We start from the raw sequence: 22,956 nt of genomic DNA, 5'->3' as shown, positions 1-22,956 counted from the left end.
TGTACTTCATGGTCCATCCAAGTGGCGTTCAACTTGAAAGAGAACAGAGCAAAAATTAGAAAGGAAGTGGGTCTAATATTTACCATTTTGAGCATCATTTGTTATCTTGAAACAGTATCAGATGAAAGTGTGTTAATTAGAAATAACCTAATGATTAGGTCGTAATAGAAACACAGCTGTAGGATACACAGCTCTGAGGATATAAAGCGTTAAAAGGGGGCTTTTTATCTTCTTTGTATCACTGACCAAAGAGGTGAAGGAGGCTGGCTGGCATCAGCTTCAGGATCCAGGAGGAAACGCTTTTGGCTCAGTTTGGCATTCGTCTCTGAGACAGACAGATCTAGCACAGGATAACCCATCTGTTTGGTCCATGTATCCATTACCTCTGCAACCGGCAACCCACTCACCTGGGCGCAGAGAGGAGAAATTGGCTACTGTTCAGAGAACTTCACAAACAAAGCTTAAAGCAATATTTCAACATGGTAAATATGCTTATTTGTTTTCTTTCTGAGAGTGAGATGTTCAGATTATATAAGTGCATGTAAGGCTGTTGACCCTGATGGTATCCCCAGATGTGTGCTCAGGGCCTCCAAACTACCTCCATCATGCCAGTGTCTAAACATTCTTTTTCCTCTTACCCATAGTCCTATTTATTTGTTGTGCTCTAGATGGATAAATAGCATTACAGGAAAAATATGTATTTGATTTTGGGGGTCGACTGTACCTTTAATGACTTCTGCCCTATTGCACTCACCCACTCACTGCTAGTCTGGCTCTGTCCATAGTTCAAAAAGACAACTACCAAAACCTCTAAAGCTCACTGATTAACACACTATACTATTATCGTTTAGTTTTATTCCATACACAAACAGATCTATAAAAATGACAATTTGTGGTCTAAGGAAGGGTTAAGGAACTTGTTGAATAACAGCAATGTGCAGTGACTATGTGCAGCTTTCTGGCATGGGCAACTTCTGAAAAAAATTGGCCCCTGGGATACATAAAGCCAGTAAATGTTGCCGGGTTTGGTATATACCTGTACAGAGACCAAGACAAAAACCTGCTCACTTACCATATCTGAAAACCCACGCTATAGCTGGAGACGTCATTAAAGGTTTTTTGGGAGGGAGTTTTTCCTTATCCAAATCAAGGGTGTAAGGATAGAAGGTGTCAAATGCTGTACAGATTGTAAAGCCCCTTGAGGTAAATTTGTGATATTGGGCTATATAAATAAAACTGACTTGACATGTATACACTGTTCTGTTATTCAAGAAATAGTTCCAACTAATAACTCCTCCTGAAACCACAAATTGTAATTCTTATATCTGTTTGTGTAAAGATTGAACCAATGGGATTGGTGCATTTTTAAACTTTGGACAGCTAGCTGTTTCCCCCTGCTTCCAGTCTTTACGCTAAACTTGGCTAACTGCATCCCGACTCCAGATCTGTACTTAACACACAGACATGACACATCTCACCTCACTTTCATAAAGAAAGCAAATTTGCATTCTTTCCCAAAATACTGAACTTTTGTCTTGTCAAGTAAACATACACTGGCGAGAGATGCCCAGAAGTTGGCCGTTTTGGCGTTTTTGAGGTAGTAGTCTTTCAAATATGTCTGGTGAAAAAATAAAAATAAAAAAATAAACAGGCTTTCATCAATGAGTTACTGGAACACTTGAAACTTTAACGAGCATTAATCAAAAGAGCTACATCCATTGTTAAATATCTGTCACGAAGCTGCAATAGTCTGTGATTTACCCGACAGCCGTCTCTGAACATGTCTTTACCCATCCAGTCCTCCAGCATTCTGAGAATGGACGCTCCCTGGATAAAGTTGGACAATTTTCATTACAAATAGTATTTTGTTGCATGTTGCAAATTTTCTGCATCTTGTTGATAATGTAACTGATGTGTCATTGTTCCCATGGGAAGCAATGTTTTTCTGAACCTTAAGACCTTTAACATGTGAGGTTTTCCCGTAATAGTACCTTGCTGTATGAGATGGCATCAAACACAGAGGTGATCTCTGCTGGGGTCGACACAGCCACAATGATAGGGTGAGAGGAGAGGAGGGCGTCGTCCACCATGACAGGAAGCACATCACTGATGATCATGATGTCTCGCTGTTTACCACAGGAGGACACAAGGCAAGTTTCAGGGTACTAAAGTCCTCAAAATGACTGGTCAATGGGCCTAATACTTTAGTTTACTTTGTTGTGCCTTTAAAAGGAGAACTCACCATGCCCCAGCTTGGTTCAGCTTTCTCCACACCAATGTACTCAAAGAAACTGGCAAAGCCCTCATTAAGCCAGAGGTCATCCCACCAATCCATAGTCACAATGTTCCCAAACCACTGTAAAAAGATGATTGATATGAGTTTTGAGGCTCTAAACAAAGGAAATTACATCAAGGGATTTATACTAAAATACAATTCACCATCAATGAAACTCACTAATTTGAACTCGGGGCTTGGAAGAGCTGCCAAAAATGATAGTAAATGACATATACCGTCATGCTAAAGCGAGCAGCTCTTCCATGCCCTGTGTGTAAAAAAGATCTATAGCTACTTATTACCTAAGCTGTGAGAATCAGGCTAATGTTGGTGGGTTAGGGTTAATTATCAAAAACACTATATACAAAAACAAAGTAAGTACTTTTAACAATATGTACAAAGCTAACTGTGAAAAGTGAAGTAACTGTAAGGTGATCACTAAGGTTGGAGGCGACGGTAACGTTACTAGAGTTGACAGGAAGTAAACATATGTGCAGTTCGTAAAATGGATATACATCACACTACATGGTGCAAGTAGAGAATATTACCATGAAATTAAATAGAAACACATAGTTTAGCATTTTGCAGCCCAGATTTCCTTTTTTTAATGCATGCTTGCTGTTAATTCTAAGTAATAAACAAATTATAAAACTATTTTACAGAACTGTCCTATAAAATTACTTCTACTCGTGCGCGCGAGACATACGGAGGCAGAACAAAGAAACATACACACATTCCTTTTGGCACGCACACATACACACACACACCCTTTATTCTGTAGTTTAGTATTTAGCGTTTAACTAAACATTGTGTGTTTTTGCTTTGTTTATCTTTTAAATAAATGCTTGTGTATAATTATGCTGGCCTCTTTAATGTTGCACAAGAGTGAGTAATTTGCCAACCTCTTGGCAACCCCCCACTCCAAATCCTTCAACCTACTAGCTATCAATGGTAATTTTGGTTATAGTTATTAATTGAATTATTAATCTGAGTTCCAAATTGATATTTTAGTGTATTTTACGAGACTCAGTCAAATTAATTCATGGTAAATGGACTGTACTTATATAGCGCCTTTCTAGTCTTTCTGACTACTCAAAGCGCTTCAACTACATATTTCATTCACCCCATTCATACAGCGATGGCAGAACTGCTCATCAAAATAACTAAGCATTCACAGACTGAAGGCACAGCCCTCACAATTTCAGTGTCTTGCCCAAGGACACTTTGACATGTGGGCTGGGGGAAGCCGGGATTGAACTGCTGACCTTCCGATTGGTGGACGACCTGCTCCACCACTAAGCCACAGTTGCTTAAGCCGAGGACTTTCTTCATCAAAGTTATTTATGATTTATCTTTGATAATTCTGATAACCATAATTAATTGATTGCACCTACACAAGTGGGTGCCCCCCTTTAACCATTGTAAGTCCCAACAGTACTATCTTATATCAAAAGGGGGGAAAGTGCAACCAGCTATTATCACAACGTGTACGCACAATAACTACGGCAACTGCTCTTTAAAAGATACAATAGCGTTTATTTACCCTTAGCATTGATTAACAATCAATAATTTCGACCAACAACTGTGGCAATTACCATGGAGAGAGACATGATGAGCCTCCTTTCGTAAACGGGTTACTGTGGAATGGCAACGGGCAGTGTGGAGCACTAGACTTTATAGAGTTGGTGTCATCATAGCTGTGCGCAAAGATTTCATGGACTGTCTCACGCATTTCGTCCAATAGGAGTCCGTTGTTTAGATTGAACTGAGATCTCACGTTGGGTTCAAACGAGATCTCGTCTCAATTTCTTATTCAGGTGCAAATTAACGGCTGTGTCGGCGTGGCGACTTCCCATTATCTGTACTTTGTTTCTCAGTCAAGCCACTTAGTGAAGGCTTTGGTTCTTTCCAGGTAGGCCTGTCTTTTGTCCCTGACATGTGGTGAAGCTAGGCAAGACCCAACACACTTTTGGCTGTGGACAAGATTCAGTGATTAATGCATATAACTGAGGTCTCTTCCAACATTGGTAAATCTACAACCATTTTGTCTTTGCATGGTGAAAGCCAAAATGTGAATAAAGCATTGTGTCCTGGAGAAGGCTTTTAATTTGAAACATATGTAGTAAATATTGAGTTTCACTGATGGCAACTTAACCACACTCAAACATCAGAGTAGACGTGACTGGCGTGACAAGGATTTTAAATGTTGCCCCAGTTATCATTTGTGACTCTACCTTTATTTGAATACCGGATTTTGTTTTAAAAAATTACAGTAATAATGGTATTACAACTAGATTTGGACACCTGCCCCCTCTACAAGACAGGATTCTTTCATCTTATACTGTGCATATTACAAAATAAATTAACACTTTTTAATGCCCTGCTGTGGATGAACAAAATTATTTAATTGGATTGAATTGAAATAAATTAAATTACCTCAAACCAGACAGGATAAACCTTGGGCCTACAGGACCTCTGAGGGTCTGGGGACCTGGAATATTTGCCCACTTTGGTAATCCAACCTTGCATATGTGTATATTCAACCTTAGATCTCATAGCTCCTCTGAAAAATAGACCAAACTCAAAGAAGACGGTGTAGTCCCTCATTCGTCCAGGAGTGTTCAATCGTAGAAAAGGTTTCAGTCCAGACTGGGGCCATCTTGGAAACAATTAGGTCAGTTTCAGGTGAAACTAGCTATTAGCAGATACTCAGGTAGATTCCTTCCTGAGGGCAGGGCTTATGTAACACAGAGTAGCTTATATTTCTAGTTCCCGTCCCATTTTTTCACAATTGAGAATGACTTCCGGATGGGAGCCGAAACGTCTTGATTCTGAAAACAGTGTCCAGATGACTATGACTGAAACCTTTTCTACGATACAAACTCAAAGAAAAGAAAACAGCCATGGTTAATTGACCAGGTCCAGGTCCACTTTGTGGCCATGAAAGAGTTATTACGCCTTTATAATAGGATGGTGAAGGATGCAAGAACATGTCATTTCTCTGCACTTATTTCTGCCCATCAGCACAACCCCAGATTCCTATTTAAGACTGTGGATCAGTTAGTTAACCCTGCCTCTCCTTGTGCCCCTGCTGATTGTGATGCTGATTGTGAAAAGTTTCTTTTGCACTTTGCTGGAAAGGTGGAGATAATAAGATCCGATATCACCCCCTATCCTGCCTTTTTAGATGTGGATCACCGCTCAGGGATTCTTTGAGCAATTTTTCTGCTGTTATGCTGCCTGAACTCGCAGACATCATGTCGCTTATGAGAGTATCTGCCAGCCCTCTGGACAAAATCCCAACTAGGTTTTTATTGGAAGTTATGGCTTGTATTGCGCCCCTTTTACAAATTATTTTTAACAGCTCGCTCGTCTGCTGGCCGCGTCCCTGATTACTTTAAAACAACTGGTGTCCAGCCAGTCCTAAAATAACCTGGGCTTGATCCCACCCTCCTGGATAACTATCGCCCAATCTCCAAATTGCCTTTTATTTCAAAGATTCTCGAAAAACTTGTATCTAAGCAGCTTCTTGCTACTGTGGAAAACAATAATACCTTTGAAAAGTTCCAATCTGGCTTTCGTCAACACCACAGCACTCAGACAGGCCTTCTCAAAGTCACTAATGACATTTTAATGAATGCAGACGCAGGCATGTGTTCAATTCTTGTGCTGTTGGACTTAAGTGCTGCCTTTGACACAATTGATCATGGCATTCTTTTAGATAGACTGAGGCACTGGGTGGGCATATCTGGCACTGCACTAGACTGGGTCTCATCTTATCTGTCCAATAGGAAATTCTGTGTCAGCATTAATAACTTCATGTCATCCTTTTCCCATATCAAGTATGGTGTGCCACAAGGTTCAATTCTGGGACCACTTCTGTTCTCCTCATACATGCTTTTTTTGGGTGATGTAATCCGCAGACATGGTATTTCTTTTCATTGTTATGCAGATGACACACAGTTGTACCTCCCTGTCAAGCCCACCGACCTTAGTATGCTGAGTTCTCTGCAGGACTGCCTATCTGACATAAAAATTGGATATCGATAACTTTTCTTCAGCTCAACTCAAATAAAACTGAAATCTTTGTTATTGGGCCCCAACACATCACTAAACAAATACTGCCATCTACTGGTAACCTGTCACAACATATCAAGCCTGTTGCAAGAAATCTTGGTGTCTTGTTTGATGTTTGAGCAACATATCACTAAACTTGTCCAATCATGTTTTTATCACCTCACAAACAAAAATCTGATCTATTTTAAATCTTAGTGATGCAGAAACTGTTGTACATGCTTTTATCTCCTCACGCCTTGATTACTGTAACAGCCTGTTCACTTGTCTTAATCAAAAAACTTTGACACGACTGCAGACTGTACAAAACACAGCTGCTAGGCTGTTAACCAGGACCAAGAGGTATGATCACATCACACCTGTTTTAGCCTCTTTACATTGGCTCCCTGTTTGTTTTAGGATTGATTTTAAGATCTTGTTGATTACTTTTAAGGCTCTTCACGGCCTGGCTCCAGACTATATTTTAGACCTTGTAATCCCTTATGAACCTTCACGTACTTTGAGATCTTCAGGCAGGGGTCTCCTGTCTGTTCCTGAGTCCAGGATGAAAACTAAGGGGGACAGAGCTTTTGCTATCAGGGCCCCGAGGCTCTGGAGCAACTTGCCCGAAGAAATTAGGTAGTCTGAATCAGTGTCTTCGTTTAAGTCTCTTCTCAAAACACATTTTTATCTGCAAGCATATCCTGATTTTACCTGAACTGGCTGTTTATTTTATTGTTTATTTTATTGCTTTTGTGTATTTTATGTATTTTATTTCTTTATATTTCATCATTCGCTGTGATATTTTATTTCTCTTGTTGTGAAGCACTGTACTTTGTTTTGATAAGTGCTCTATAAATAAAGTTTTATTATAATTATTATTAAAATTATTACTGTAAAAGGTTCAAGGTTTATTTTTCAGTACATGTAAGAGGAAGGCCTCATAAAAGCTTGCCACCCAGAAGACTATTTGTACATCATCATATTCTAAATGAACCAGTACTGATCCCTCATTCCTATAACTCTGAACAGTTCATAAAACTTTATTGACTGCCTCAAGGCCTCTTATCTCCCATCATAGTAAAATAGCTGATGTCATGGAAGCATCATAAAAAGCTTGAACAACAGCACATCAAGGATTTTAAAGATTTACAATTCAATTACAATACAACACCAGATATAAAGCATTCAAACACCAGCTAAAGTGAAGTGAAGGATGGCTTTTGAGTTGAGGAAGTTATTTGTTACCTACGTATTATTATCATAGCCATAATATGACCTTGATCCACCATGATCAGACAGAGGTTAAAATACTCTTGGCTGTGGACAAGATTCAGTGATTAATGCATATAACTGAGGTCTCTTCCAACATTGCTATATCTACAACCATTTTGTCTTTGCATTGTGAAAGGCATTTAATTATATGTAGTGGGATGTCTGAAGGAACACTGGTTTTGGGGAACATTTTAATTTTACTCCAGTCCCACTGCCATGGCTGTCTAACTGTCCACTAACCCTAGTAATACTAAACTGTTCACTACAGTTTACAATCAGTGTGGTTACTTGCCATGGTGGTGTCCTTTCACCTTTATTGTTTGCCTTATTATTAGAACCACTGGCACAGACAATCTGTTTATTTGAGCTGCATGATTCAATTACCATACACTAGGGTTCGATATTAAACAGGGCCCGTGGCCACAAAAAATTACTCTGTAGCCACTAAATATTACATGTAGGTGGCCCCCTGTGGCCACCTAGGTTTATCCCTATACTGCCAGCCTTCGCCAGCGCAATGTTACAGTTCCACAAACATCCCAATTCCTTCACATTGATTCCTTTGTGGCTTTTAGTTCAACATTCTATTATTCTATCTGTGTAAATTTTACCTCAGCAGTAGCCAGCAAACAGTCGGTGCCGGCTAGCTAGCCAGCTATGTTGGGGTTACTGAAGTATGGGTTTACTAAGCCTATTCAAACTGCTAACGCGATCCTTACAGAAGGATCAGAAACACAAAAGGCTAACTATGAAAAAACAAAACGGCAATGAAAATGTAGGAGTGAATGGAAGCATGAATTTAAATGACTAGAATATGACACATTTAAGGACGTAATGTAATTTACTGCAGTGTGTGCTGCCAGTTTCTTCATGGTGCATGGATACGCAAACAACAAAGCCATGACAAGGTCGATTGTTTTTACTGTAACTTCAGTAACACAGAGAAAATTATACACACTCTTGTATCCTCCTGCCTCGATTATTGTAATGTCTTGTTTACTTGCCCTAACAATCAAGCTATGGAACAGTTTCAAATTGTTCAAAACTCAGCAACTAGACTATTGACCAAAACAAAGCGATTCTTACACATCACACCAATTCTGGCTTCACTGCACTGGCTTCCAGACTCTTTTAGAATCCATTTTAAAGTGCTTTTAATCACATACAAGGCTCTGAATGATCTGGCACCAGAGTACATAACTGAGCTCCTAACACCGTACTATCCAAACAGGCCCCTTAGGTCTGCCACTTTGGTAATCCACTCTTGCATATGTGTATACAGTATTTCACTGTATACTGTAAAAGGTTCAAGGTTTATTTTTCAGTACATGTGAGAGGAGGGCCTCATAAAAGCTTGCCACCCAAAAGACTATTTGTACATCATCATATTCTAAATGAACCAGTACTGATCCCTCATTCCTATAACTCTGAACAGCTCATAAAACTTTATTGACTGCCTCAAGGCCTCTTATCTCCCATCATAGTAAAATAGCTGATGTCTTGGAAAGAAATGTTCCCGGATTGTGTATCATAAAAAGCTTGAACAACAGCACATCAAGGATTTTAAACATTTACAATTCTCAACTCTTTCTGTGGACATGTTTTTCAATAACAAATCTTTTCATCAGTCTGTGAAATAAAAAGATAAAAGCATCATACCATTTCCAAACGAATTGTGAGCTAACCTGATGTAAGTGTTTTTTCCATCATGTGTGCTTGAATTGTGACACCGGGATAAAACTGTACTAAAACTACAGTAATGACAATTTACACATACATAGTTGTGTCCTCCTCTTTTGATTTTAACACAAACACCAGATATAAAGCATCTAAACACCAGCTGAAGTGAAGTGAAGGATGACATTTGAGTTGAGGAAGTTATTTGTTACCTATTATTATCACAGCCATAATATGACCTTGATCCACCATGATCAAGGTAAAATACTCTTGGCTGTGGACAAGATTCAGTGATTATGTATATAACTGAGGTCTCTTACAACATTGCTATATCCGTGGGGTTACTCACAAGGGTGGTGTTCTTTCCCCATTCTTGTTTGCATTATTATTAGAACCACTGGCACAGACAATCTGTTTATCTGAGCTCCATGATTCAATTGCTATACACCAGGGTTCGACATTCACCATGCCCCGATGGCCCGTGGCCACAAAATATTCCATGTAGGTGGCCCCCTGGGGCCATCAAGTAAGAAAAGATAGACTGTGAACTACAAGACTGTGAGAGAATATATGTACCATATGTTTACAAATAACTTAAGTTTCAATTTAAATAAATAATTCTAAAAATGTATTTCAATTCTGTTAATGTCTTTTCATTTATTTAAGTGTCACAGTTAAGTAAGGCTGTGTTAAGTTGCGTTAAATTGCCTTTTCTATATTGTTTTTACATAAGTTCACATTTGGGCCACCCAATTTAGGGGCTTGGTGGCCCGTGGGGCCAGTGCTTGAAAATTTTAGTGTTTAGATTATTTTTTTGGGCTTTTTTCCTTTATTTGATAGGAACAGCTGAAGAGAGACAGGAAAAGAGGAGAGAGAGGGCATGACACGCAGCAAAGTGCCCTGGCCTGGAATCGAATCTGGGCCACCGCTGCAATGACCCAGCCTCAGTAAACGGTGCGCACGCGCTCCACCAGGTGAGCCACCATACTTCTGAATTTCTACCACTCCATCACATCTTCATAAATTTTTTGCAGTTTATCTGGATATAAATGAACTGGTCTAAGAGAGCTTCATCACCTCTGAATGTGGTTAGAAGAAACTTGGAATATGTCTCTGATATTGAAAGACAATAAACCTGTCACTTATCACTAGATGCTTATTTGGATAGATGGCATAAATTCCAAATCCTTTCAAGTCACATATATTTAATATTTAAATTTCTCGGACATATTTTTTGAGTTTTTGCTACCACTGCATTCAAGTTCCAGATATATGCAACTCAACAAAGTGAAAAAAAAAAGTCCTGCATGTGATTTATAGTCCTGCATGCTACTTAACAGTTCTGACTGCCACATGTCACATGAATAAAATACACAAATTATATGATTAGAGTAAGTAATAAATAAGTAGATATTGGTACCTGATGAACCAGCTCGTGGGCGATAACACTGGCTACTCGCTGCTTGTTGTAGGAGGACGACTCGTTCTCATCATACAGCAGGTTGGTCTCCCGGTAGGTGATGAGGCCCCAGTTCTCCATAGCACCAGTACCAAAGTCAGGAATGGCTATCTTATCTGGATAAAAAACGCAAGAGCCCACTGAAGTAACCGTTTATCATGGGCATTCTTCATCCCCAGAGAATTCCTAATTTTATTAAATAATATTTAAAAACTGGTTTTAGGCATCCACCTGATCTTTCCTCTAGCACCACCATTAGATTTCCCTCTTGTACACATGAAAGATGAAAATCTACTGGGTAGATTACCATGTTTACATATTTCCTCTCATGTGTCTGTTGAGGAGGTACTTCAAAACAACCACTACTACTGCTACTGGAAAACAACCTATGAGTACTTCCAAAACACTGTGCTGAATTTCTCATACTGATTTCCTACCATCAGTTATTCCATGATGCCCACTTTGTTCCACTGGATTGGGTAATCGCTCTGTTAACTCTGGTTTACTTTTAGTTCATTTAAGATTCTGTGTTTTGTTTTTTTAACTCTGAAATCCCCCTCACTCTTTGCAAAGGTAACAGTGTTGTGCAAAACATATTAATGTTACTGTTGTAGTTGTTTCTTTTGCATGTACTTTTGCATTGCAACTGTAAATACTTTTGGTCAGTTGTACCCAGGGATGACAGTCATAGCAGTTCTGGGTGGTGTTCTGACCAACTCTGGCTGTTTTTACTATAGTACGTAGCTAGAGGCAACATAATACTTTTCTTTTAGGGGGAACATATATGGGGGTAAATCGATGTCATTATCATTGGAAATGCACAGACTGTGAGTCCCAAAGGTTTTGGGACCACACAACAATAGATTCAAAATCCACAAACAAACTCTTCATGATCCACAAATATTAAACCCAATCCACAAATAGATTCAAAATTCACAAACAAACACATCATGATCAACAAATAGAAATCAGTGACTTGTACATGAAAACCAGAATTTGCATGAATGCAAAATGATTTGTCTGAGCGTGTGGGTCATTTTCTATTTGTAGATTGCTCAGCATTTGTTTTCAGAATTTTGACATTGCTGTTTCGCTGTTTTACAAATTACAATTTCTACAAATGGACTCTTCACAATTTGCAAACAAACAGTCTAACTTGTATTTTCAAACCACTGTTTCAAGTACAGTGTACAAATTCTGTGCAATGCTCAGCATTCAAGTGTCAAATCTGTGTTTGCGGATCACAGTTTATTTGTGGATCGCTTCGCATTTGTCTACAAATCATTTTGACACTGTTTTACCTCAGAGAGTGAGAATACAATCCAAAAATGTTTAATAAGAGCTGATATGTGTCAGAATGTGTACATCATCTACTGGAGTTCTGGTTCGGAATTAAATAGTAATTGTAGGTTGGAAACACCAGTGAGTCAATGTGTAGGGAAATTAGTAGAAACTAGATTTAAAAAATATATATACATATACAAACACTACAGTTACTTCTGGAGTCATTTTGTGAGAAATTTTTGATTCCGCATCTAAAAAAAGACAATTTGGAAGTGACATAATAACAATAACATAAGGGTGACCCATAGACATACAGTTGTATGCAAAAGTTTAGGAACCCCTGACAATTTCCATGATTTTTATTTATAAATATTTGGGTTTTTGGATCAGCAATTTCATTTTGATCTATCAAATAACTGAAGGACACAGTAATATTTCAGTAGTGAAATGAGGTTTATTGGATTAACAGAAAATGTGCAATATGCATCAAAACAAAATTAGACAGGTGCATAAATTTGGGCACCCTTGTCATTTTGTTGATTTGAATACCTGTAACTACTTAGCACTGATTAATTGGAACACACAATTGGTTTGGTGAGCTCTTTAAGCCTTGAACTTCATAGACAGGTGCATCCAATCATGAGAAAAGGTATTTAAGGTGGCCAATTGAAAGTTGTTGTTCTCTTTGACTCTTCTCTGAAGAGTGGCAACATGGGGGCCTCAAAACAACTCTCAAATGACCTAAAAAAAAAGATTGTTCTACATTATGGTTTAGGGGGAGGCTACAAAAAGTTATCGCAGAAATATAAGCTGTCAGTGTCCACTGTGAGGAACATAGTGAGGAAATGGAGGACCACAGGCACAGTTCTTGTTAAGGCCAGAAGTGGCAGGCCACATAAAATATTGGAGAGGCAAAGGCGAAGGATGGTGAGAACGGTCAAAAACAGCCCACAGACCACCTCCAAAGACTTACAACATCAACTTGCTGCAGATGGTGTCACTGTGCATCGTTCAACAATTCAGCGCACTTTGCACAAGGAGAAACTGTATGGGAGAGTGATGCGAAAAGAAGCCTTTTCTGCACACACGCCACAAACGGAGTCGCTTGAGGTATGCAAACATACATTTGGACAAGCCAGCTTCATTTTGGAATAAGGTGCTGTGGACTGATGATACAAAGATTGAGTTATTTGGTCATAACAAGGGGCGTTATGCATGGCGGCAAAAGAACACAACGTTCCAAGAAAAACACTTGCTACCCACAGTAAAATTTGGTGGAGGTTCCATCATGCTGTGGGGTTGTGTGGCCAGTGCCGGTACTGGGAATCTGGTTAAAGTTGAGGGACGCATGGATTCCACTCAATATCAGCAGATTCTTGAGAATAATGTTGAGGAATCAGTCACAAAGTTGAAGTTACGCCGGGGCTGGATATTTCAACAAGACAACGACCCAAAACACTGCTCAAAATCTACTCTGGCCTTTATGCAGAGGAACAAGTACAATGTTCTGGAATGGCCATCCCAGTCCCCAGACCTGAATATCATTGAACATCTGTGGGGTGATTTGAAGCGGGCTGTCCATGCTCAGCAACCATCAAACCTAACTGAACTGGAGATGTTTTGTAAGGAGGAATGGTCCAAAATACATTCATCCAGAATCCAGACACTCATTACAGGCTATAGGAAGCGTCTAGAGGCTGTTATTTCTGCTAAAGGAGGCTCTACTAAATATTGATGTGATTTTTCTGTTGGGGTGCCCAAATTTATGCACCTGTCTAATTTCGTTTTGATGCATATTGCACATTTTCTGTTAATCCAATAAATCTCATTTCACTACTGAAATATTACTGTGTCCTTCAGTTATTTGATAGATCAAAATGAAATTGCTGATCCAAACACCCAAATATTTATAAATGAAAATCATGGAAATTGTCAGGGGTTCCTAAACTTTTGCATACAACTGTATATACGTAGATGCCGCATTGGCCTTTGGATCGTACGGCACCGTCATCACCATATTGGACTGGTCTGCAAGACTGTAACATGCTGGTCTGCAAACAAATATAAGTAAATGGGAGAGCTGCGTTTTTTCTGCATAAAAAGCACTATAACGTTTACATTTCTCAACCGATTTCAATGAGTCGTTTTTATATTCAAGGATTTATGATCTATGTGGAGTAGGAAAAAAATACTTTTTTTCCCTCTAAAACTTTTGGTGAAAACGGTTCAGTACGTTAAGTTACTGCTTCCGGTTCATGGAAAACCGGTCTGTACGTTGATATGGTAGGATTCAATCAATTAGAAGGTAATTGTTAAAAAGTTGTACTCATAACACAATTTCCTTTAAGATTTTTTCACATTATCAACATTACAGTTACAGTTAAGTTTAAGTTACATCTTTACAAAACATTTGCTTCTGTAGTTCATCAGATAAGAGCTAGCTAGCGTTTCTTAACGCTAAGCAAATCTAATGTTAGCTTATTTATCTTTATGTCTGACATATCGTTTTTAAAACTTGAAATTTACGATATGTGTCTAATATCGCAAACAATAAAGCAGATGTCATGTATTGGGTTTTGGAACACTAATTCTGAGCAACATTTAGCTAACTTTTTTTAACGCTATCTTAAGTTACTTTAGGTGCGCTAACATGCTTTGGAGATTAGCTAGCAGCTACATAAGCTCGTCATCAATTTGTATTGATGTTTCAATAATTAAAGTAGTTTTTGGCATCACTGGGTAACTTTAGCAGAGTTACAGAGGTAAGTAAAATGTCAAGGGGTACTATTAGCTTGGTGTTTTTGGTGTTGTTAACTAAATAAGTCATCCTGTAATAGTCCCTGAGAAAGCTTCAGCTCATATTTCCTGTCAGCTCAGACCAAGACACCACATATGAGACACCACTACTAATATCAGCTATAGGTAAATGTCTGTTTTATTTAAAAACATCCACTGCATGTGACAATCAGAAAGCTTTCTTGGCAGGAATAAGTCTGAAGTTGTACTTGACTTTATGAGCAGAGAGTTGCCACTGCACTTTAAAGGGGCAATATGTAAGAAGTGAGACTACTCTCCACCTGTCAAATTCATACTCCAAATAAATAGGGGGCAGCATATCACATATCAGGTCATAACTGCTGCTAACTTCCGTTATCTAGTTAGCTTAGTTAACCATGCAACTAACTTAGCGGTCCTATTGGCTGACTGAGCACCAGAACCGGAGCTGAGCGAGCAAGCAACGGAACCGGAACTGAACACAGCCTCCGAGATTGACGGAGGCCAGTTTGACGACAGGGAATACAGTACAGAGGTGATTTACAGCGGCTCCGACCAGGACTCTGATTCCGGGGACGAAGAAGACGAAGTTAAGGCAGGACAGGAGAGGCGTCAAGTGGGAGAGGCGCGAGAGAGAAATCGGGAATCATCATCAGAGGCAGTGACACCGTGTAGAGTCGGAATATTTTTCACATCTAACTCGGTAGATTAAGGATTTATTTTGACCAAACCAGAGTTGGTTATTGTTGTTAAAAGACTAACCAAGATGGTTTTGGTGAGTTTTATTTTGTTCCTGTCAAGTTTGAATATAGTGTGTTTTACAATGAGTTAACAAGGCAGGTTAAGCTGGTCTCAGATCGGTGAAAGAGATAAATGTGAATTCAGACATTCAATTATTTTTCTGTTTGATAAGGAAAATATGTTGAGAATATTTCCTTTCTTGACATTTTAGTGAATGTATTTATTAGACTAAATGAGAGCTCGTGTAATGTAGCAAACTCGTCACTCACACACATCTCCCAGCTGGAACTACCTGAGCTATATTATGGGACTTTCGCCTCTCGAGGCACAAGTGGTATTACAACACAGGATGGGCCGACCACTGACGGTAGCGCCAACAAGAGGCAAGAGCAAAACAAAATTGCTGTCTAATCATAATGCGATGAACAAACATCTAACACTTTTCGTCTTTTGTTGCAGATGGTGCTGATTGATCATGAAACTCCATTTGGAAATGTGTCATCTGTTGTTAAGAGCTGCTGTTATTTTTTTGTTAGTTTACGTGGCTGCGGGTAACTGTGATGTCACTATTTTGGTGTGAGCGCCATCTTTGGGCCAACTGGCACTACTTCTTCCTTCAGTCTATGAGGAGGGAACCACTGAGAGAGGTGGAAAAATTATGCATCTGATTGTTGGTGGGAAAAAAACACAGTATTTTGATAAAGTAGATTTTTCCCTGTGTGAGATCCTTACATACTCTTACATACTACATGAGATGCTCTTCCACTTTAGTGAGTCTTTAACAAACTGTCTATAACTATTCTATATAATCTTCTGCTGATATCTACTGTACATCTTGACAGCACAATCCCAGCGTTTCTTGAGAATCTTAAACACTGATGCCAGAAAGGCTCAACTTTGGAATTTGTTAGTAACCCTGAAGTTTAATTATGTAGATCAAAAACATGCTGGTTGTTGTCAGATGTGTGAAATACACATTACAGTTAAACTGAACATCAATCAATCAATCAATCTTTTATTTCTATAGCACCTTCCAACAACCAAAGCTGAACCAAAGTGCTGTACAACATTAAAAACAAGATTTAAAAAAAAATAATAATAATGATAATAACAAATAATAATAAAGGTACAAATAGGTCAGCAGAGCACATTACAACATTAAGATAAAGAGAAGTGTCACAGGGCCACTAAGTGTTAAAAGCTATACTAAATAAGTGGGTTTTAAGTTTGGAACTCTCTGCCCATTGACTTATGTTCCATCACTGACTTGCCTTTGTTCAAAGCCAGAGTTTCAGACCGGCCACTGCAAAAAAACGGTCACCCCACTGTTTGCACTGGGACTGGGGGACCTTCAGCAGATGTTGCCCAGCAGATCGTAGAGCTCTGCCGGGTCGAAGAGGGCTCAAAATCTCACACAAATAGGAAGGTGCAAGGCCATTGACTGAATTAAAAACAAATGTCAACATTTTAAAATGAACTGGACAGGGAGCCAGTGCAGGGAGTATAGGACGGGTGTGATGTGCTCGCGTTTCTGACTGTTAGTGAGCAGGCGGGCCGCAGCAATTTGCACAAGCTGCAAACGGTGAAGACCAGCATGGTTAACTCCCACATAGAGCGCATTACAGTAGTCTATGCGGGAACTAACAAAAGCATGGATAGCTTTCTCCAGGTCACAACGGCTCAAGAAGGGTTTAACCTTTGCTAGGAGGCAGAGCTGAAAGAAGCTTGCCCTGACCACAGAATCAATTTGCTTATCAAATAGTCTAATCACTAATTTTTTATCTGTATTTATTGAGATCTGGTTTTGAGGTGATTATTGAGGGATAACAAACAAATTTAGACTTTTTGGGGGTATTAGTTGCCATGAACAGTGGTGACAGTTGTAATGTGTGAAATCAGTGATTAACAATTATGCCATTAGATTATTATTTTGTAATTACTGTATTATCACCATTATTTCACTAAATTCAAATTCTGCCTGTTATTCTGATTGCCCTTATTAGTAAGATATTGATAAGTTGCCTGAAAAATAACGTAATAGTAATTGCACTAGCAGTGTTAGGGGTATTGATTGAAAGCCTGATCAATGACACGGAGGAAGACATTTCATATACATTAAATTATATTATATTATATAGGGACATCTCCACAAGTATTAACCAAGGAAAATAAGCCAAACCCATGCTTTACAAACATGAGTTTTTACAATTCCTTATGACAATAAATTATTTTCCATCACGTAGGTAATTATGTTCATGTAACACTAAGCCTAATGTTGATACGTGTATCGTGTACTAGAAGCTTAGTGACTACTAGTTAGTTTGTAACTAAATCAGCTACTAAAATTGGTTACACCACAATTACTTGGGGCATAACCTAACTAATTTGGACGTTAAGTCATAACTCAAACTGGGTTCACACTACAGGACTTTTGGGCCGATTCACCAATCGACCAACCAAAACCTGGTCGGTACTGATGTTCGGCACAGATTATCTGGCAATGTGTGGGGTTTACAGGTCCAGTCTTAAGCCTCCAGACCTGCTTGCAGACTCATCGGGGCCACGTTACCAAAGCAAGTTGTTGCACCACCTCTGTCTCCATTTTTTGTTTACGTCTGCTTCCCCATTGAGATCACGCGATGTGATGCATCACTCCCTCTGGCCCGATATCCTGTAATGTATGATGCGTCATTATTTTCAAGTTCTCCACTGTTGCCTCGGCCCAGGCAAAACAACTCGCAGTCCTCTCACTCCCCTGACTGCTCCACTCCAGTGCTGGACAATGATCCCACTCTTCTGTGGCTCGGCTCCATCTTCACTGGCGTCCCGGAGAATGAAGCTGTTTCAGCTAAGCTCAAGTCTGTCTGCAGCACCCATGACATGTTTTATTCACAATTTTAACTTATTCTGGGATCGTTCTTCCTTGTTTGCGCGAGATGGTCTTTACTCAAACCAGTCAGATAGTCGCACGCTGGCGACTAACCTGCAGCACGCTGTGCTGTCCTCCTCACGTAGTTGACTATTTACATCACCTGTTTTCCCTCGCTCTTCTTCTTTCTCTTCTCTGCCCTCCATAAACAGCCACGCAACCTCTGCTGTCACTAACTCCCCCTTGTGGATTGAACATAGTGCTGCTATTTGGAGCCTGGATCCCTCTAGTGCTACTTTTAAAATTCCTGTGGTAATTTTGCATAGGTCCTTAATATGAAACAGACACAGCCTACATAGCAATAATAATAATTTAATAAAGATCCGGGCCAGAACCCTACCTCCAGTTTCAACTTCAACTTTAACCCAGCACAGACTTTTTAAGATGGCTCTTCTCAATGTAAGATCCCTCTCTAACAAAATGTTTATTTCAAATGATTTTATCTCTTCTACTGATTTAGATTTTATGTTTTAAACTGAATCCTGGTTACATCCTGATGATCACAGTCAGCTGGCTGAATTGTGCCCTCCAGATTATGACTGCTTTAGCCTATCTAGGGTTTGTGGTCGAGGTGGGGGCCTTGTTACTGTCTATAGGAAGCATTTAAAGTGTAACCTCATAGTTTGCAAAAATTTTTCCTCCTTTGAAGTGCTCATGTTTAAACGTGGTGGCCCACTCCTGGTCATATTTGCTATTATTTATCCTGTCTTTTTAGATGTGGATCACCTGCTCAGGGATTCTTTGAGCAATTTTTCTGCTGTTACGCTGCCTGAACTCGCAGACATCATGTCGCTTATGAGAGTATCTGCCAGCCCTCTGGACAAAATCCCAACTAGGTTTTTATTGGAAGTTATGGATTGTATTGCGCCCCTTTTACAAATTATTTTTAACAGCTCGCTCGTCTACTGGCTGCGTCCCAGATTACTTTAAAACTGCTTGTGTCCAGCCAGTCCTAAAAAAAACCTGGGCTTGATCCCACCTGTTACAGAACAGACAGACAGGGGACACCAAGATGGACCAGAATGTTCTTTATTGAATGACAGCCAGATATAGTGGGTGTGGAGAGAGGGAAGTCTGTAGGAGGGAGCCGGAGTGGAATTGGGAGCAGGTGTGGGTGATTAGTGGATGGTGGAGCCTGGCGTATCTGTGACAGTACCCCCCCCTCCACAGCCAGCTCCCGAGGGCCAAAAAAACCCCATGGACCCTCTGGAGGGACCCTCTGGAGGTCTGCCGCGAAGACGAAGGCGGGGACCCCCTGGAGGCTTTTCAATCGGACAGGGGGCCGGCGACGGGACAGCAGGATGGGGAGCCGGCAACGGGACAGCAGGACTGGAAACAGGCGACGGGACAGCAGGACTGGGAGCCGGCGATGGGACAGCAGGACTGGGAGCCAGTGACGGAACAGCAGGACTGGGAGCCGGTGACGGAACATCAGGACTGGAAACAGGCGACGGGACATCAGGACTGGAAACAGGCGACAGGACATCAGGACTGGAAACAGGCGTCTGGACCTCAGGACTGGAAACAGGCGTCTTGGCCTGGGTGGCGCGACGGAGCAGGCGAGCAGCTGGGAGGCGGAGCTTCGGTGCGGGCAGGTAGTGGGTTGGTAGATGGGAGAGTGGTCGGTAGAGGTGTGGGATGAGGACTGGCTGACGGCTTGATGTTTGGCGGGCCAAACTCCTTCCTGAGGAGCGATATGAAGTGGCCAAAGGATTGTGTGACAGCCTCATCTCTCGACCAAATGTCAAATGCCACAACACCAGGAAGGCCACCCTGGATCGCTCGGTGGGGTACTGGTGTGGGTATAGGCCGATGACCAGGGAACACTGCATCAAAAATCTCTCGCAGTCATCTGCTGAGCCGGAGAAGGTCTGTAGTTGCTCAATCATTCTCAATGTTCTGTGTGTCTGAGGAAGCGCTGGTGGGAATGACTGGTGGTCGATGGGTGAGGAGATGTCACCAGATAACATCCTCCAGGTCCGGGAAGGGGTCATCGGGGAATCTGGCTGTCATCCTTACGGTTAGGTCCGACCTTCTGTTACAGAACAGACAGGCAGGGGACACAGAGATGGACCAGAATGTTCTTTATTGAATGACAGCCAGATATAGTGGGTGTGGAGAGAGGGAAGTCTGTAGGAGGGAGATCACTGAGGATAGCAGGGAGATCACTGGAGGCAGGCAGGGAGATCGCTGGAGGGAGACAGGAGAAACGAAGTGTTATGCCGAGTGGCATGGAGAGTCCTAAACTTGAACGAGGTCGGACACATACTGAGGTGAGTGCAGGTCTTTTATACTGGCTGTGATTGGGACTAATGGGGAGCAGGAGTGTAATTGGGAGCAGGTGTGGGTGATTAGTAGATAGTGGAGCCTGGCGTATCTGTGACACCACCCTCCTGGATAACTATTGTCCAATCTCCAAACTGCCTTTTATTTTGAAGATTCTCGAAAAACTTGTATCTAAGCAGCTTCTTGCTACTGTGGAAAACAATAGTACCTTTGAAAAGTTCCAATATGGCTTCCGTCAGCACGACAGCACTGAGACAGCCCTTCTCAAAGTCACTATTGATTCTCAAAGTAACTAATGACCTTTTAATGAATGCAGACGCAAGCATGTGCTCAATTCTTGTGCTGGACTTAAATGCTGCCTTTGACACAAGTGATCATGGCATTCTTTTAGATAGACTGAGGCACTGGGTGGGCATATCTGGCACTGCACTAGACTGGGTCTCATCTTATCTGTCCAATAGGAAATTCTGTGTCAGCATTAATAACTTCATGTCATCCTTTTCCCATATCAAGTACGGTGTGCCACAAGGTTCAATTCTGGGACCACTTCTGTTCTCCTCATACATGCTTTTTTTGGGTGATGTAATCCGCAGACATGGTATTTCTTTTCATTGTTATGCAGATGACACACAGTTGTACCTCCCTGTCAAGCCCACCGACCTTAGTATGCTGAGTTCTCTGCAGGACTGCCTATCTGACATAAAAAATTGGATATCGATAACTTTTCTTCAGCTCAACTCAAATAAAACTGAAATCTTTGTTATTGGGCCCCAACACATCACTAAACAAATACTGCCATCTACTGGTAACCTGTCACAACATATCAAGCCTGTTGCAAGAAATCTTGGTGTCCTGTTTGATAGCAATTTATGTTTTGAGCAACATATCACTAAGCTTGTCCAATCATGTTTTTATCACCTCAGAAACATTGCAAAAATCCGATCTATTTTAAATCTTAGTGATGCAGAAACTGTTGTACATGCTTTTATCTCCTCACGCCTTGATTACTGTAACAGCCTGTTCACTTGTCTTAATCAAAAAACTTTGACACGACTGCAGACTGTACAAAACACAGCTGCTAGGCTGTTAACCAGGACCAAGAGGTATGATCACATCACACCTGTTTTAGCCTCTTTACATTGGCTCCCTGTTTGTTTTAGGATTGATTTTAAGATCTTGTTGATTACTTTTAAGGCACTCCATGGCCTGGCTCCAGACTATATTTTAGACCTTGTAATCCCTTATGAACCTTTACGTACTTTGAGATCTTCGGGCAGGGGTCTTCTGTCTGTTCCTGAGTCCAGGATGAAAACTAAGGGGGACAGAGCTTTTGCCATCAGGGCCCCGATGCTCTGGAACAACTTGCCCGAAGAAATTAAGTTGTCTGAGTTGGTGTCTTCTTTTAAGTCTCTTCTCAAAACACATTTTTATCGGAAAGCATATCCTGATTTTACCTGAACTGGCTGTTTATTTTATTGTTTATTTTATTGCTTTTGTGTATTTTATTTCTTTATATTTCATCATTCATTGTGTTATTTTATTTCTCTTGTTGTGAAGCACTTTGTACTTTGTTTAATAAGTGCTCTTTAAATAAAGTTTTATTATTATTATTATTACGTGGACTGGCTGACATCATGCCCAGCAGGCGCAACACAGACAGAGCCGTCACCACTTTGTGAGGCGCAATGCGCAACAGGAGAGAACTGAGCACTTCCAGCCTGGCTGGGGACAACTTCGCTCTCAAGCTGGATGAATCCAGACACACTCCCAGATAAGTTATTGATTGGGAGGGGAGGAGAGAGCTCTTTCACCAGTTTATGGCAAAACCCAGCAACGACAGGTGTTTCACAAGCTCCAATGTGTGGAATGCTGCACTCTCTCTGGAGCACGCCATCACGATCAGATCGTCCAGATAGAATAAAACTCTGATCCCTCTCCTGTGCAATGGCGCCAAGGCTGTTTCTACACATTCTGAGAAGGTGCGTGGAGCCAGAGAATGACCGAAAGGCAAACGGTTGTACTGAAACTGGACTCCTCTGAAAGAGAAACACAGGAATTTCCTCTGCCTGTGGATAATATGAACATGAAAGTAAGCGTCCTTCTGGTTGGTGGATGTGAACCAATCGCTGGGACGCACACTTTCCAGCACATGTTCTGTGGTGAGCATGTGAAATGGTCTCCTTATTATGGATTTGTTGAAGA

The 22,956-nt window shown here is 40.7% G+C and overlaps 1 protein-coding gene across 2 annotated transcripts in view; it reads right to left on the bottom strand.

The window, feature by feature from the left end:
* The window catches only part of LOC122861551 (glutamyl aminopeptidase), a 65,856-nt gene that overhangs the window by 29,905 nt on the left and 12,995 nt on the right, over nucleotides 1–22,956 (bottom strand). Inside the window, exons 5-10 of one of the 2 annotated variants that reach the window (XM_044166124.1) lie at nucleotides 10,701–10,855; nucleotides 2,243–2,356; nucleotides 1,992–2,126; nucleotides 1,762–1,827; nucleotides 1,553–1,618; nucleotides 247–407 (exon numbers count right to left, since the gene is read on the bottom strand). In XM_044166124.1, coding sequence (XP_044022059.1) covers nucleotides 247–407; nucleotides 1,553–1,618; nucleotides 1,762–1,827; nucleotides 1,992–2,126; nucleotides 2,243–2,356; nucleotides 10,701–10,855 — 697 coding nt within the window. The remainder of the gene's footprint in view (nucleotides 1–246; nucleotides 408–1,552; nucleotides 1,619–1,761; nucleotides 1,828–1,991; nucleotides 2,127–2,242; nucleotides 2,357–10,700; nucleotides 10,856–22,956) is intronic. The other variant, XM_044166125.1, reaches the window with a different exon arrangement.

This window comes from Siniperca chuatsi, linkage group LG15 (genome assembly GCF_020085105.1).
Source record: "Siniperca chuatsi isolate FFG_IHB_CAS linkage group LG15, ASM2008510v1, whole genome shotgun sequence".
In the NCBI taxonomy this organism is placed as follows: Eukaryota; Metazoa; Chordata; class Actinopteri; order Centrarchiformes; family Sinipercidae; genus Siniperca; species Siniperca chuatsi.
Note: the sequence above shows the minus strand (reverse complement) of the source record. Positions and strands in the feature narration are given on the sequence as shown.